Source organism: Peromyscus leucopus, chromosome 18, assembly GCF_004664715.2.
Source record: "Peromyscus leucopus breed LL Stock chromosome 18, UCI_PerLeu_2.1, whole genome shotgun sequence".
NCBI classification, from domain to species: Eukaryota; Metazoa; Chordata; class Mammalia; order Rodentia; family Cricetidae; genus Peromyscus; species Peromyscus leucopus.
Genome location: NC_051078.1, coordinates 42,041,688 through 42,055,059, shown reverse-complemented (window position 1 = coordinate 42,055,059; position 13,372 = coordinate 42,041,688). Strand labels below are relative to the sequence as shown.

The following is a 13,372-nucleotide window of genomic DNA, read 5'->3' as shown; positions in this document are numbered from 1 at the left end:
CTGTCTAGCTGTAGAGCAGATGGCAGTCTTCCTTGCATTTTGGGTAACCCTGGAGAGGAGTGGACAATTAACGTCAACAGACATTGCAGGATCATCTGCTTGATACTCTCAGCCTTGACATGGATGGTTCCAAGGCTAAAGTTGTTCTCTGAGAACATTTTGTTTTGATTTAGATGCAGCAGTTTCTTACCACCGTAGGACAGTATGGGGATGGTGATGGAGTACAGAGGGGTATTTGGGGCCCTTGTGTAAGCTCTCAGCTTACGAAGAATGATGACAAGCTATTGGGTGTTGTGAAATTACACACCTGTAATTTCAGCACTTGGGAGATGGAAGAAGGAAGATCAGAAACTCTGGCCTATCCTTGCCTATACAGTCAGTTTGAGGCTAGCCTGGGATACATGGGACCCTATCTTTAAAAAAAATGATGTTAAGAGAAAAGGGCAGGGATTTGACCTCAGTTTGTCAATGGATTCTGTTAAACTCGGGATTGGCATATCTAGGAATAGAGTAGAGGACAGTTAGAGTAGAGATGGAGGAGAAATAGGGTAGCAGAGCCAGGCTAGAGGCTATCAGACAGTACTTTTTGTAAGGACAGTGTAGGCCAGTCTCTGGGTGGGGCCCAAAGAGGGCTATGGTGATACGGAACATGTAGCCTCTTGCTTCAAGATAGACAAAATCCTTAGTCCTCCTCCCTGTCCACATCCATTCCTTTGGTGAGCTTAGCCAATCTCATGGCTGTGGATACTGTTGCTAATGTAATATTGAACATTCACGTCCTCCGCTTAGACTTCAATGCTAAATTCAGACTTACATATGAACCATCAACTCAGAATCTCCACCCCACTTGATATTGATTAGACATCTGTATATTCTTGTACAAAGCTGAATTTTGAAGCTTCTCCACCCACAGATTTCCTTGTATGAGTCCATGGTAACTCCATTCTTTGACTTGCTCAAATCAAAAACACATCTGGGGGTTAATATGATCTCAGCTATTCTTGTCCCACAGTTGTCTTCTTTGGTAGCTTCCTCACTGGCGTCCCACCTTTGCCCTTGACCCTACAGTCTATTCTCACAAAGTAGCTAGACTAAGTCTTCGATGACCTACAGTAGCTCATGTCCACTCCAGAATAATTTATATACATGTACGAAATTACCAAAGAAGAAAACCAACACAAGTTATCAAAAATCCTAGAACAGATTTTCATTTCACTGAAAAGAAAAACCCAAGTCCTTAAATGTCTAAAAAGTCCACATGGTCCCACTTGGGATATTCGATTCAGTGTTACCTACCAATACTCTCACTGTGCTCTAGCCGTGATTGTCCCTCCCTCTATGCTCTTTGAAGACCTCATTCCCCTTGCCTAGAGAGTGTTCCCACTAGTTGTATGCTTCTACTTGCTCTACAGTATCCCTCTTCCCATCATCGGTGGAACCAGTGACATTCAAGTCTTTCCCCAATTACCACCTTCTTGATGATGCTTTCCAGGAACCCAAATTAATAATGCTGTGTGACCATACGCAGGCTTCCTTATTATTCCTTTTTGTAAAGGGAATGCAAAAGAACCAAGTACTGGTGACACACTTCTCTGCTCCTGAGGTCTGTGCCTCCATGCTATATGGTCCAGCCAGAGTGGACTTCTAAGATTATTCAGCAGCGTCAGTCTGGGCCCTTCAGAAGGTGCTTTCTTAGTCATGCATTACCTGTCCATGGCTGGGTGCCAGGTCGGCACTGAGGGTAAAGTCTTCATATGGACTTTCCAGTGACTCTGTTTCTCCATACACAGGAAATCGGGCTTGCTTCTCTGGGTGCACCTGATGAATACATCGAGAAACTGGCCACAGTAAGTCTCTCTTGTCCATAGATGGATTACAGGAATGCCACGGGCTGTGGCCTTCAGATCTTTGAAGATTTCTTCTCTCCCTGGCAGTTAGGGCATTTGAAATAATATGAATGTGTTAAGTTGCATTCACATGAATGAAATGTCACATTTTGATTTTTCTTTAAGGGGCTGAATTTTTATTTTATTTTATTTTATTTTATTTTTTTTATTTTTTTTTTTTTTTGGTTTTTTCGAGACAGGGTTTCTCTGTAGTTTTAGTGCCTGTCCTGGATCTCACTCTGTAAACTAGGCTGACCTCAAACTAACAGAGATCTGCCTGGCTCTGCCTCCCGAGTGCTGGGATTAAAGGCGTGTGTCACCACCACCCAGCAAGGGCCTAAATTTTTAAGTGAGCTTGCATATGAGTATTTCCACATACTTGTTAATAGGATCTCCTTGAAAACATCAACCAGTTGTAATAACAGCCCTGGAAATCCTTTGGCTCAAAGTGTGACAGGAACTGGCTAGATTTATAGCTCTGTTCAGTGAATATTTACCTCTCTACCTCTGTACTGAAAGTAGCCTGAGGGTCTTTCTCAGACAGAAGGTAAAAATGGGGCGGGGCTTCACATTCTTGCTGAACATTTCCTCTCACAAGAGAAGCAGGGGCCAGGTACACACAGGAACCGTGGGAATACCAGATCTGCACACCTTGCAATTTCCTTCCTTACATTTTCCAGTTTCAGTATATCCTTCTCTGGGTATAGAACCATGTTTCTTATCATATGCCCAGCTTGGAAGACCAAAAAACAAATTTTTTATGTTAAATTAAAAACTACAATGAATGCAAGACTAGCATTGACATGTATTTGGTTAGAAGTTTATATACTCCCTCCTTCAGAAAGACTAGAAACTTCTAGGTTTTGGCCACTGACCATGTATTTGCTCTGAGTTTCAGGGCAAGTGGCTTATGTTTCTTTATCTCTAAAAATCAGCATAAAGTTTATTATCCATCTCGAAGTATTTCATGTGGATCTAAAGAGTTAAGTTTGTGTGAATGCGCGTTTTTACATTTTAGGTATCTTAGAGAAGCAGCTTTCCAAGGGGTTCTAGAAAAAGTGGTTAGAATTTATTATTTATAAGGAGTAAAGTCCTCAGTTCCAGAGTACCTCATTATGCCCCTCACTGATGAGAAAAGGAGCCACCATATTGGTCCACTGGACTAGGAAGCCGATTGATGTTGAAGAATCCACCATATTGATACATTTGACTGGGAACAGACCGGTGTCTTTTCTGTGCCTTTGGTTTTGTGTGTCACGGTTGCCTTAACTTTCTAGGCTGAAGGCTTGCTGTGTATGGTGAAGTCGTATTTGCTAGGCTCTGATGACCTTCTTGGGCTTAATGTTCTGCAGTCTAACAAGGAGACTTAACTGTTAACCCACCCCCAGTTCTCCAAGATGGTGACCATCTCCAGAATCTCACTGAGCCCTGGTCTCCTCCTGGTGCCAGAACTCCAAGACTGCCATCTAGGCCAAGTACCAAAGACATGTTGGACTAGGAGGTGCTGCAAGAAGAGGGTGTGGTTATTTGGGAAGACACAGAGCTGTTGACTCCAGCAGTACCCCATGTTTTTGCATAGCAGAAGAGTATGCACCTCATGGATTCTCTCACCTTCCAATCCCTTAACCACTCACTTCTGTTCCTCGATAACATTACCAGATGATCCCTCCCAATATAAGGATATCCCAGGAATCTACCATTCCTGTTTGTGCCACAGACAGGAGAGTAAAAGGCATGGAGAAGTTTCTGTCACACAGAGAGGAATTTGTTGGGGATGTCTTTAGGAGATCCTAGCACACTCTAACATGGTCTTGTCACACCACGATTCATCCATCCCTGATTCAACAGGTGACAGTAGAGGAAGGCAAGGAGCGCAGAAGTGATGCTAGGTCTCACTGATTCCGAGCACACATCTGTGCAGACGCCTACCGACAGATATGTCCTCGTTCTTTGGGTACCCGATGGCTTGTTCATCCCTTGTAAGTGCCTTTTGCTGGCTCTCTGTTCCAGATTTACTGGTTTACCGTGGAGTTTGGGCTCTGCAAGGAAGGAGATTCCATAAAGGCATACGGTGCTGGGCTCCTGTCATCCTTCGGTGAACTACAGGTTTGAGTTGGACAGAAGTACCAAGCATGGGTGCTCAGAAGCAAGGATGTGAAGGCCCATTCTCATCTTCGTGGCTTTGCTAAAGTGCTGTTAGTTCATGATTAGGGGTGCACTTCCCTGGGCAACTGGTACCTTAGCAGCCATGATTTGACCACAACTGTGTTGTTAGAGATAGAAACTCAAGTACAAGTACAAGTCTACAGGACCCTGTGGCCTCCTGAGCCCAAGCTGACCTAGACATACAACTTTGTTAAGAATGCAGACATACACCGAGCAATAGGGTCGGCTCCCCCAATGTCTATTGCACGCCTTCCTAGAGAGTGTGTTTGAAATGAATTGTTCCCTTCTCGTTTAGGTGAGCTGTGGAGAGTTGAATCTAGTATGTGCTAAATAACTCGGTTTACTGAATTTACAACGGGGTAGGGAAACTGTGAGATGGGAGAAGCTTTGCAGAGGATGATGGGATGCAGGTGGGAGCACAGGCCCTGACTGAACTGAAAACTTTTCACTGGGTCCCTGCAGTACTGTTTATCAGAAAAGCCGAAGCTTCTACCCCTGGAGCTCGAGAAGACAGCTTCGCAGGAGTACAGTGTCACCGAGTTCCAGCCCATCTACTACGTGGCAGAGAGTTTCAATGATGCCAAGGAGAAAGTGAGGTGAGGTTCCAGAAAGAAGGCCCGACATTGACTGTCCAATTAAGATACACCCAGGGAGGTGGGTGTGAGCACTCCCCAAAGTCAAATGGTGTGCTCCGTAAGAAGAGAGGGAAAGAGACGTAGTCAAAATCCCAGATGTGCATCACGTGAGGCATGGCACCACCTGGGTTAAAAGCTCCTTTCAGAGAGGAAAGATGGGGAGGCAGACGTAATGAACTCACAAGCAGTGTGACAGCACTTGTCACGCCCCTTTGAGCCGAAGACTGTCACCCCCCTAATCTCACAAAAGAATAAGGAATGTGAGGAACAGAGGAGGTGAGCCTCTTGCCTGTGATCACAAGGACTGTAACTGACAAGAAAGGAACCCAAAAAGCTTGACTTGGGAACTTAGGATGCTGCTTTTGCCAAACCCAGGCTGACTCACTGCCTGTCCTGATAATTGTCATTTTTTCAAAACAGTAGCTTTTACTTTCATCATAGGCTAACCTAGAAATAATACCCAAGGTGTCTTTGGAGTGTCTTGTTAATTACACTGATTGATGTCCCCCATTAAGGCCCTCCTGGGAGATTCCTACAGAATTAGGAGTCATGCTTAGGGAAGGCAAGAAAGCACCTGGATCAGAATCAGGCTGCCTGGGTTCCTTCACAGCCCTGCAATGGACATTAATGGTCCGGGTACTCAGTTTCCCAAGCCTCCGCCTCCTCATTTGTAAAATAGTGGCAACTGCAGTTCTTAATTCTTTACCCTTTTGTAAAGGGTTGCTTCATGATATTTTTAAGAGGGTTGGGGCTATTAGAATTTAATGTGGTTCTAGGTTCATGCCCAATCCCCATCACTGCAATATTTTATTCAATTGCCCAGAGCTGTGTGTCTGTTTGCATTGATTGTCAAGTACCTTAGATATTTTTCTAATTGTATTCTGTGGCTAGGTTTCATTTACTCATTTATCCTATCTAATGCATGTATTTTGTGCTTTTACACACATGTACAAATGAAGGCTTCCCCAGCTGACCTCATTCAGTGGCATTTCACACCTCAGCCCCAGCTTCCGAGCTGCTGTTTGAGGAAGTTACTTGGCTCCTTCAGCCTAACCTCTCTCTAAGTGAGGCCTTTGGTGTCGGTTTCAGGGCCTTTGCGGCCACAATCCCTCGGCCCTTCTCAGTTCGCTATGATCCCTACACTCAGAGGATTGAGGTCCTGGACAACACTCAGCAGCTGAAGATTTTGGCTGATTCTATCAACAGTAAGTAACTCACAGCCCTGGGACTACCTTCTTTCCCAGGGTAGAGGCGTGTCTTCTCACCTGTCCCACAGGGACAAAAGAAACGTCTCCACATGTGCTGTAGGTTCACTGGAAGGAAAAGAACTACGCAAATTGCCTAATCTGCCCCTTTGCCTTTGACCTTCTGGCATCCAATCCTATCACTCACCACGACACTACCTTCTCACACCCAGCCTGTCACTCTCAGATTCTCCCTCATCGTTTGCCTCTTTTCTCCTAAATGTCCGTTGATTTCACCCAGCCTGGAATCTCTCATACTGAGTACTAAATTCTGTCTGCTGCATTGGCTGCCCATACCCCAACTCATCTACTGCTGCTGGCCTTCTGCTTTCCCTTGGTGGTGGATATTATAGCAGTTCCTCTGGGAACATCTCTGGTTATCTTGTTCACACCTGGTTCTCTATGGCCACTGAAATTCCCCTCTAGCAACGCAGATCAGCTTCTGGCCCCTGCCCGCTCTCCTGTCTTTTGCCCAAGGCATCCTTTCTGCTTAAAATACTCTTCTTCCATGCCTACCTGAGATGTCCAAAGCCAGTTCATCTCATATGACTTGGAGGGTGACTGGCTCGTATGTCCTTCCTTTGTCTTTATAGTCTTGTTGATCTTCCTCTCAGAGGATTTCGCCATTTTAGAATTAGACACTTCCTAAGTGTCCCCAATTAGACCTGAGCAGAGCTAAATATCAGGCTCCCTGTTAAGTCCCTAGAACCTAGTTTTATTCATAAGAATTATATTAGATACTTAAGAGCTTTTGAATGAATGGGTTTATGACTTCAGGGAGTCACTAAAAGTGGTTTTATATATTAAATCATGTTTCTGTAAGAACAGAAAAAATTTTGTACACACCATTAGAACACTGCAATTCATAATATGTAATGGCTACACATATAACCCCAGCTGTTTGAGACAGAGTTTGTGTGTGTTGTACTGCATGATGGCTGGCACAGTACCAAAATGTGCATCTTATGTGTCCAGAACCAAAACTACAGTCGGGTGGCATCACACGACACAGGCAAGTAATGCCAAAACCACCTGGGATTCCTAATGCATCTAATTCTTAATTAGTTTTTCGTTTCCATTATCAGCATGGTGGGCAGGGTGGCCGGAATGCAAACATGGTGCTGGAGAGCTAGCTGAGAGTTCTATATCCAGATCCACGGGCAGCAGGAAGAGAGAGAGAGGCACTGGGCCTGGCTTGGGCTTCTGAAACCTCAAAGCCCACCCTCAGTGACATGCTTCCTCTAAAGGCTACATCTCTTCCAACAAATCTACATCTCCTAATCCTTCTCAAGTAGAGCCACTCCCTAGAGACCATTTATTCAAATATTTGAGCCTATGGGGGCCATCCCTATTCAAACCATCACAAATGCTGAAAAATATTTATAGTCCTGAATTATAGTCCCAAACTCAACTTCCTAAATTTGTGCAGAGGCTTGGGACTTCAGGTGATTCTGGCATGGGAGACTTAAATGAACTCCACCCCATCAGGTTTTTAACAGCTTAGAGTCTTGAAGCTGTTATGGATAGGTATGCTAAAAAGAGTGCACCAACCTAGGTGTTTGCTTAGAAAACTTGTTGCTTAGAAAAGCCCCTTTAGTGAGGAAACAGCTTGTGAAAGGAAGCAAACTATATAGACAACACTCATTACTCATACGACCTGAGCTAGTGTTGGCTCTGTAACTAAACTGTGAGTGCTTTGAAGTTTGGGGTGATGCATGCCACTGACACTATTGGGCTTTGCATTTATTAATGAGTGGCTCACTTTTGTGCTATTCTTCTTTGTAGGTGAGTTTGGAATCCTTTGCAGTGCCCTACAGAAAATCAAGTCATGAACAGAAAATGATGTCATGGGTAGAACTGGGGAGGTCAACCAAAAATTGTTGATAGAAATATAATAACTACTTCCTTTCATCTGAAAAGAAAAACTTTAATTTGAAATGTTGGCTTTTATTACTTCTGCTAACACAGTGAATCATCACCAAATATATCAAAATTCTCTTAAATGAAAGTATATTAAACCCTTCCAGTGGAAGATCTTTCAGAGTCATCTTTGATTTAGACATCTCAAACCTTCAATTTAGTTTAAAATGTAATTTCTCACTTCTTACCAATATTCATAAAAATTTGTTATCCTTATCATTCAGGATTCATCTATTTGTTTTTATCTCCCAGGTAAGCCCTAATGGAATATATATATATATATATATATATATATATATATATATATATATATATATGGCTAAGTATGAAACATAAGACTGTTCTCAGGAATGAATTGAATTGTTACATTCAGTACAGAGCTCAATCCACAAAGCTTAACTTCTGCATTCATTCACTATGGCTCTCAGAACTGATTCATTATCCTGCCTATAAAAATATCCTCTGATTTGAGACTCTATCAAGATAGTTATGAGCAATAAAGTTTTAGATAATTATATAAAACATTCTATGTGCTTTATTTATGTATACTATGCTGCATACTATAGATCTGCCCAACCAATCCTCGTCCCACAACTTTTGATATCATTTCCATGTTATTTTTCAAGTATGTTTGGGAAATATTTTGAAAGAACTTGTGATCCAGAAGATATTAGCTAAAGACAGTTGAAAGCCTTTGAATGCTGGGAAAATAGCTGGATACATTTTAAAATAGTAAATCCACTAGAAAAGTAAGGATTTTATTTATGCTGGGGAAAAATATCAATGTCACAACATTTTAAAGTTTTAAATGCTTCTTTGAATGAAATATTTCTCTCACTGCTTTAGAAATCCATTAGCTGGAAATTCTTGTGACACAAACTGGAGGCTCAGGGGCCCAGCCCACTGCATGGATCATTGTGATAACTGAAGTCAGTTGTGGGGAACCAACAGACTTTGGTTATTGTTGGTTATGAATTTTACATGAGTATATGTAACATATGAGAGGCAGTGGGGGGTGCCATTGTCTTTAAGAGTGTGATTTAAAATTCTTACATAGGGCACAATAGATTTTTAAAGCAGTTAAGTCTTAGGGGATTTATGTGGTGCTTCTTCAAGAGTTCTTCTCAGACCAGTTGTAGCATCAACAATAACCCTGGAATATTCTCTTATCTCTTCTCATTGAGAATTACTGGGCAAGATGCCCAGGAGCATCCCCAGGTTATTCTTTCTTTTACATTTATTTATTTATTTATTTATTTATTTATTTATTTATTTACTTACTTACTTACTTACTTACTTACTTACTTGGGTCTGTATGTATGTGTCATGTGTGCATGCCTGTGTGTTTATGTGTGTGTGCAATCATATGCATGTGCAGATGTGTGTGCCTGTGATTGCTCATCTGAAGGTCAGAAATCAATGTCGGGTATCTCCCTCTAATATTGTCCACCTTATTTTTTGAGTCAGGGTCTCTCATAAACCTCATCAAGTAGCCCATGATCCTCTGCTCTCCACTTCTCCATGCTGGAATCACAAGTGGGTGCATTTGCACCCGACCTTTTGCTTGAGTGATGGGGATCAAGCTAAGGACCTCATGTTTACACGGCAAGAACATTACCCACCAAGCTATCTCTTTGCCCTGCAGTCTAGGATAAAAAAAAATGGAAGAAGACACACAGAAATGGAGAGATGTCCTATGTTCATGGAGCAGAAGAAGTAATATTGTTAAAAAGTCCATCTAAGGATGTTTTACCCCCTCCACAGCCAAGATTATATGGGTAGCACAAATGGACTTGGTGGGGTGTTGAAAAAATAAAGAGAATGTGGAGTTGGGAGGGGTGAGGGAGGAGGTGGAGCTGGATCAGGAAGGAGTCATGGGAGGAGAGTAGGGGGTGAATATGATTAAAGCACATTGTATGAAATCAACAAAAATTAATTTAAAATGTTCATGTAATCTAAAGCGATTAACAGATCTAATGAAATCCCTGTCAAAACCCCACTGATCTTTTTTTTTTAGCAGAATTGAAAAAATAAATCCTGAAATTCACAGGCTCCTCAAAGATCCTCATTAGCTAAGGAAACCTTAAACAAGAAGAATAAAGCTTGAGGCATTATACTACTTGATCTCATAATGTCCTATAAACCTTAATAATCAAAATGACATGGTGTTATCATGTGAAAAAGACATATACACAAATGGACAGAAGAGAGATCCTATAACTAGAGTTTTCCTGCCTGGCCCACAGTCAGGACAAATCTCTGTCACCCGCCAGTCCCACAGCCACTCAGACCCAACCAAGTAAACACAGAGACTTATATTGCTTACAAACTATATGGCCGTGTGGCAGGCTTCTTGCTAACTGTTCTTATAGCTTAAATTAATCCATTTCCGTAAATCTATACCTTGCCATGTGGCTCGTGGCTTACCGGTGTCTTCACATGCGGCTTGTTGTGGCAGCGCCTGGCAGCAACTTCTTCCGCCTTCCTGTTCTTTCTTTTCTCCTCTCTGTTAGTCCTGCCTATATTTCCTGCCTAGCCACTGGCCAATCAGTGTTTTATTTATTGACCAATCAGAGCAATTTGACATACAGACCATCCCACAGCAGATCCCAGCAAAACACCCACATCCATGGTAAGCTGATTTTTGACAAATTTGCCACAGATATTCCAATGGGGGGAGGGGAAGACAAACTTTTAAAAATAATATTGGAGAAGCTAAAGATACATATACAGAAGAATATAGTTTGGCTTTTATCTCATATGTATGAAAAGCAATTCAAAATGGATTAAAGATTTAAATGTAACTATATATATGTATATCTCATCTAGCTAAAATATATAAAGAGCTCAACTAAAAGGGAAGAAAAAATCTGATTATAAAATATGCAAAGGACTGAGCTCTGCAGCTCCAGACTCCATCCAGAGGCTGTAGACCAGGGCCTTAAACACCCACTGGGCAATGCTGGCCAGGACCATGGACAGCTCCTGCTCCCTGGTCCTTGTCCTATGAATCAGTCTCCAGCTCTAACCCCTAGAATAAGCATCATGCCGATGGATCTTCCTTTCCACCACTAGGTGTTTTCTGAGTTACTGGAGTCCAGCCTTGAGCTAGGAGGCCCGCAATGTTCCAAAGCCAAAGAGCTCAAAAAGGAATTCCCCATGAAGGACAATGTTTGCAGCTGTATGGCGCTCAGTTTCCATATCCTCATATGACAAGTGACAGTCTACTGGGACATTCAACAGAGAAAGCAGCTAGAGGATAGAGATATTAGAGCCCAAGTCACTGTTTTTTTCTTCAGGGGGTAATGGGGTGGTGAGACGACTTGTTGAAAAGAGGCTAGGCCTGCTTCCTTTGAGGTCTTGTTCATTTCCAAGAGAGGAAAAGATGAAAGAGAGATGTGTCAGAGTCCTCCACACAGTAGAGATATAGAGAAAGAGATAGATAGATGATAGATAGATAGATAGATAGATAGATAGATAGATAGGCAGGCAGACAGAGTTAGTTTTATGTTTGTGTACACGTGGTTGTATGTATATGTGCTCATGTGGAGGCAAGAAGTCAATGTTGAATGTTTTCTTCAATTGCTATGCACCTCATTTTGTGAGACTGGGCCTCTCGCTGAACTTGGAACTAACTGATTGAACCAATCTGACTGGCTAAGGATGGAGCTGAGCTCATTAGAATTGGCAGAGCCCCTCTGCTTCTCCCACTTCCCTCCCATCTTGCCTTTCCTCACCCATCTGTTTGTGGAAGAGGGTCTATCTATTTGATATTGCTCTTCTCAATATCCATATTTTGGTAGCCATTGGAAGGCCTTCACAATCGTCTACTCCCTTTCTTTCCTTTTAAAATTAGTATTCTTATTTATTCTTTGCAAATATCATGTATTTATACACTGTATTTGGATCATAGCCACTACCTCCCTCCAACTCTTTCTAGTGCTCCCAACCCTGTCAACTTCCTAACTCGTGCCCTCTTTTTTTTATTGTTGCTAAAAATACCCTGAGTCCAATTCGTACTACCCATTTGTGCATGTGTGTGGAGCCATCTACTGGAGTGTGGACAACCTACCAGCAGCCACATCTCCAATGAAGAGTGACTATCCCTCTCTCGTCAGCCATCAACTGTCAATAATGCATCCACTAGGGGTGGTGCCTCAAGGGCTTTGTTCCCATCTATGCCGGAATTTTGATTGGCTTGATCTTGTTCAAGTCTTGTGCAGGTAGCCATAGCTGCTGTGAGTTGATGTGTGCAGTGGACACGTCATATTCAGAAGTCACCACCTCATGGCTCTCCTCCTGTCCTATTTAGTTTTTATTGACAACTTGACATAACTTAGCATCATCTGGGAAGTGTGAACCTCAAATGAAGTATTGACTCCATCACATTGGCCTGTGAACATGCCTGTGGGACATTGTCTTGATAGCTAATTGATGGAGGCGGGACCAGACCTGGACAGGTGAACATGGGTTTTCTGAGAAAGCTAGCCAAGAAAACTAGAGAGCAGTATTACTTTTTTAGTTCTGCTGTGAGTTCCTGCCTAAGTTTCTACACTGGCTACTCTCAATGATTGATTACCTAGACGTGCAAGCTGGAATAAGCTCTGCCCTCCCCAAGTTGCTTTGGGTCAGAATGTTTTATCCCAGAAACAGAATGAAAATAGAATAGCACCCCACTCTCTGGCTCTTACATTCTTTCTATACCCTCTTCTGCTGTATTCCCTGAGCTTCAGATAGGGAGAAGTTGATCTAGACAACCTACCCACAGCTGAACACTCACATTTACCTACACTCAGCACTTTGATTGGTTATGAGTCTCTGCATCAAGCTACCATCCACTACAAAAGGAAGCTTATGTGTTATACTAGCAAGTATCTTGAAACAAGCCAAGTGTCCCTCAGGAAAAGGTTGTTTAGACAAATTATGGTCTATGTAATGTAACGGGATATTGTACCTATAAATTCTGACCAAGGAAGTTTAGAACATATTGCAAAATGAAGAAAAGACCACATTTTCAGTTTTTAAAAGGTAGCAATAGCTTATATGTCTAGCCCACAGAAGAAATAGACCCTAGCCTTAGGAATGTCAACAATGGTCACTGCAACTGGGAACCAGGCTGAGAGCTACTTTCTTTCTTTGACTTATACTATCTTTTGTCTCTCTCAAAATTCATGTTGGAATTAATTCTAGTTTTGAGATATTAAGAGGTGAGAACAGATAGTACTAGAAGAGGTGATCAGGGCTTTTGGATTAATCATTTGGGTGGTTAATGTGTCAAATGGGTTTCTTGGTGGAGGTCTTGCTACAAGAACCGGTTTGGTTGGGTCTCCTAGGGGTTCTGCCCTTGCCATCTGGTGTGTGTTTGCCAAATAATCTTCTCCATTTCTTATAGTGTGTGTGTGTGTGCATGTGTGCATGTGTGCGTGCGTGTGTGTGTGTGTGCATGTGTGCATGTGCGCGCACGTGTGTGTGTGTGCGTGTGTGCATGTGCGTGCATGTGTGTGCGTGCATGTGCGTGCAT

General features: G+C 42.5%; 1 protein-coding gene across 1 annotated transcript in view; it reads left to right on the top strand.

The window, feature by feature from the left end:
- Pah (phenylalanine hydroxylase) overlaps positions 1-8,067 on the top strand; it is a 59,618-nt gene extending 51,551 nt beyond the window's left edge. The window contains exons 9-13 of the mRNA XM_028880291.2: positions 1,791-1,847; positions 3,897-3,992; positions 4,515-4,648; positions 5,777-5,892; positions 7,717-8,067. Of these exons, the coding sequence (XP_028736124.1) occupies positions 1,791-1,847; positions 3,897-3,992; positions 4,515-4,648; positions 5,777-5,892; positions 7,717-7,763 (450 nt within the window). The 3' untranslated portion in view covers positions 7,764-8,067. The remainder of the gene's footprint in view (positions 1-1,790; positions 1,848-3,896; positions 3,993-4,514; positions 4,649-5,776; positions 5,893-7,716) is intronic.
- The last annotated feature ends 5,305 nt before the right edge of the window (positions 8,068-13,372 follow it).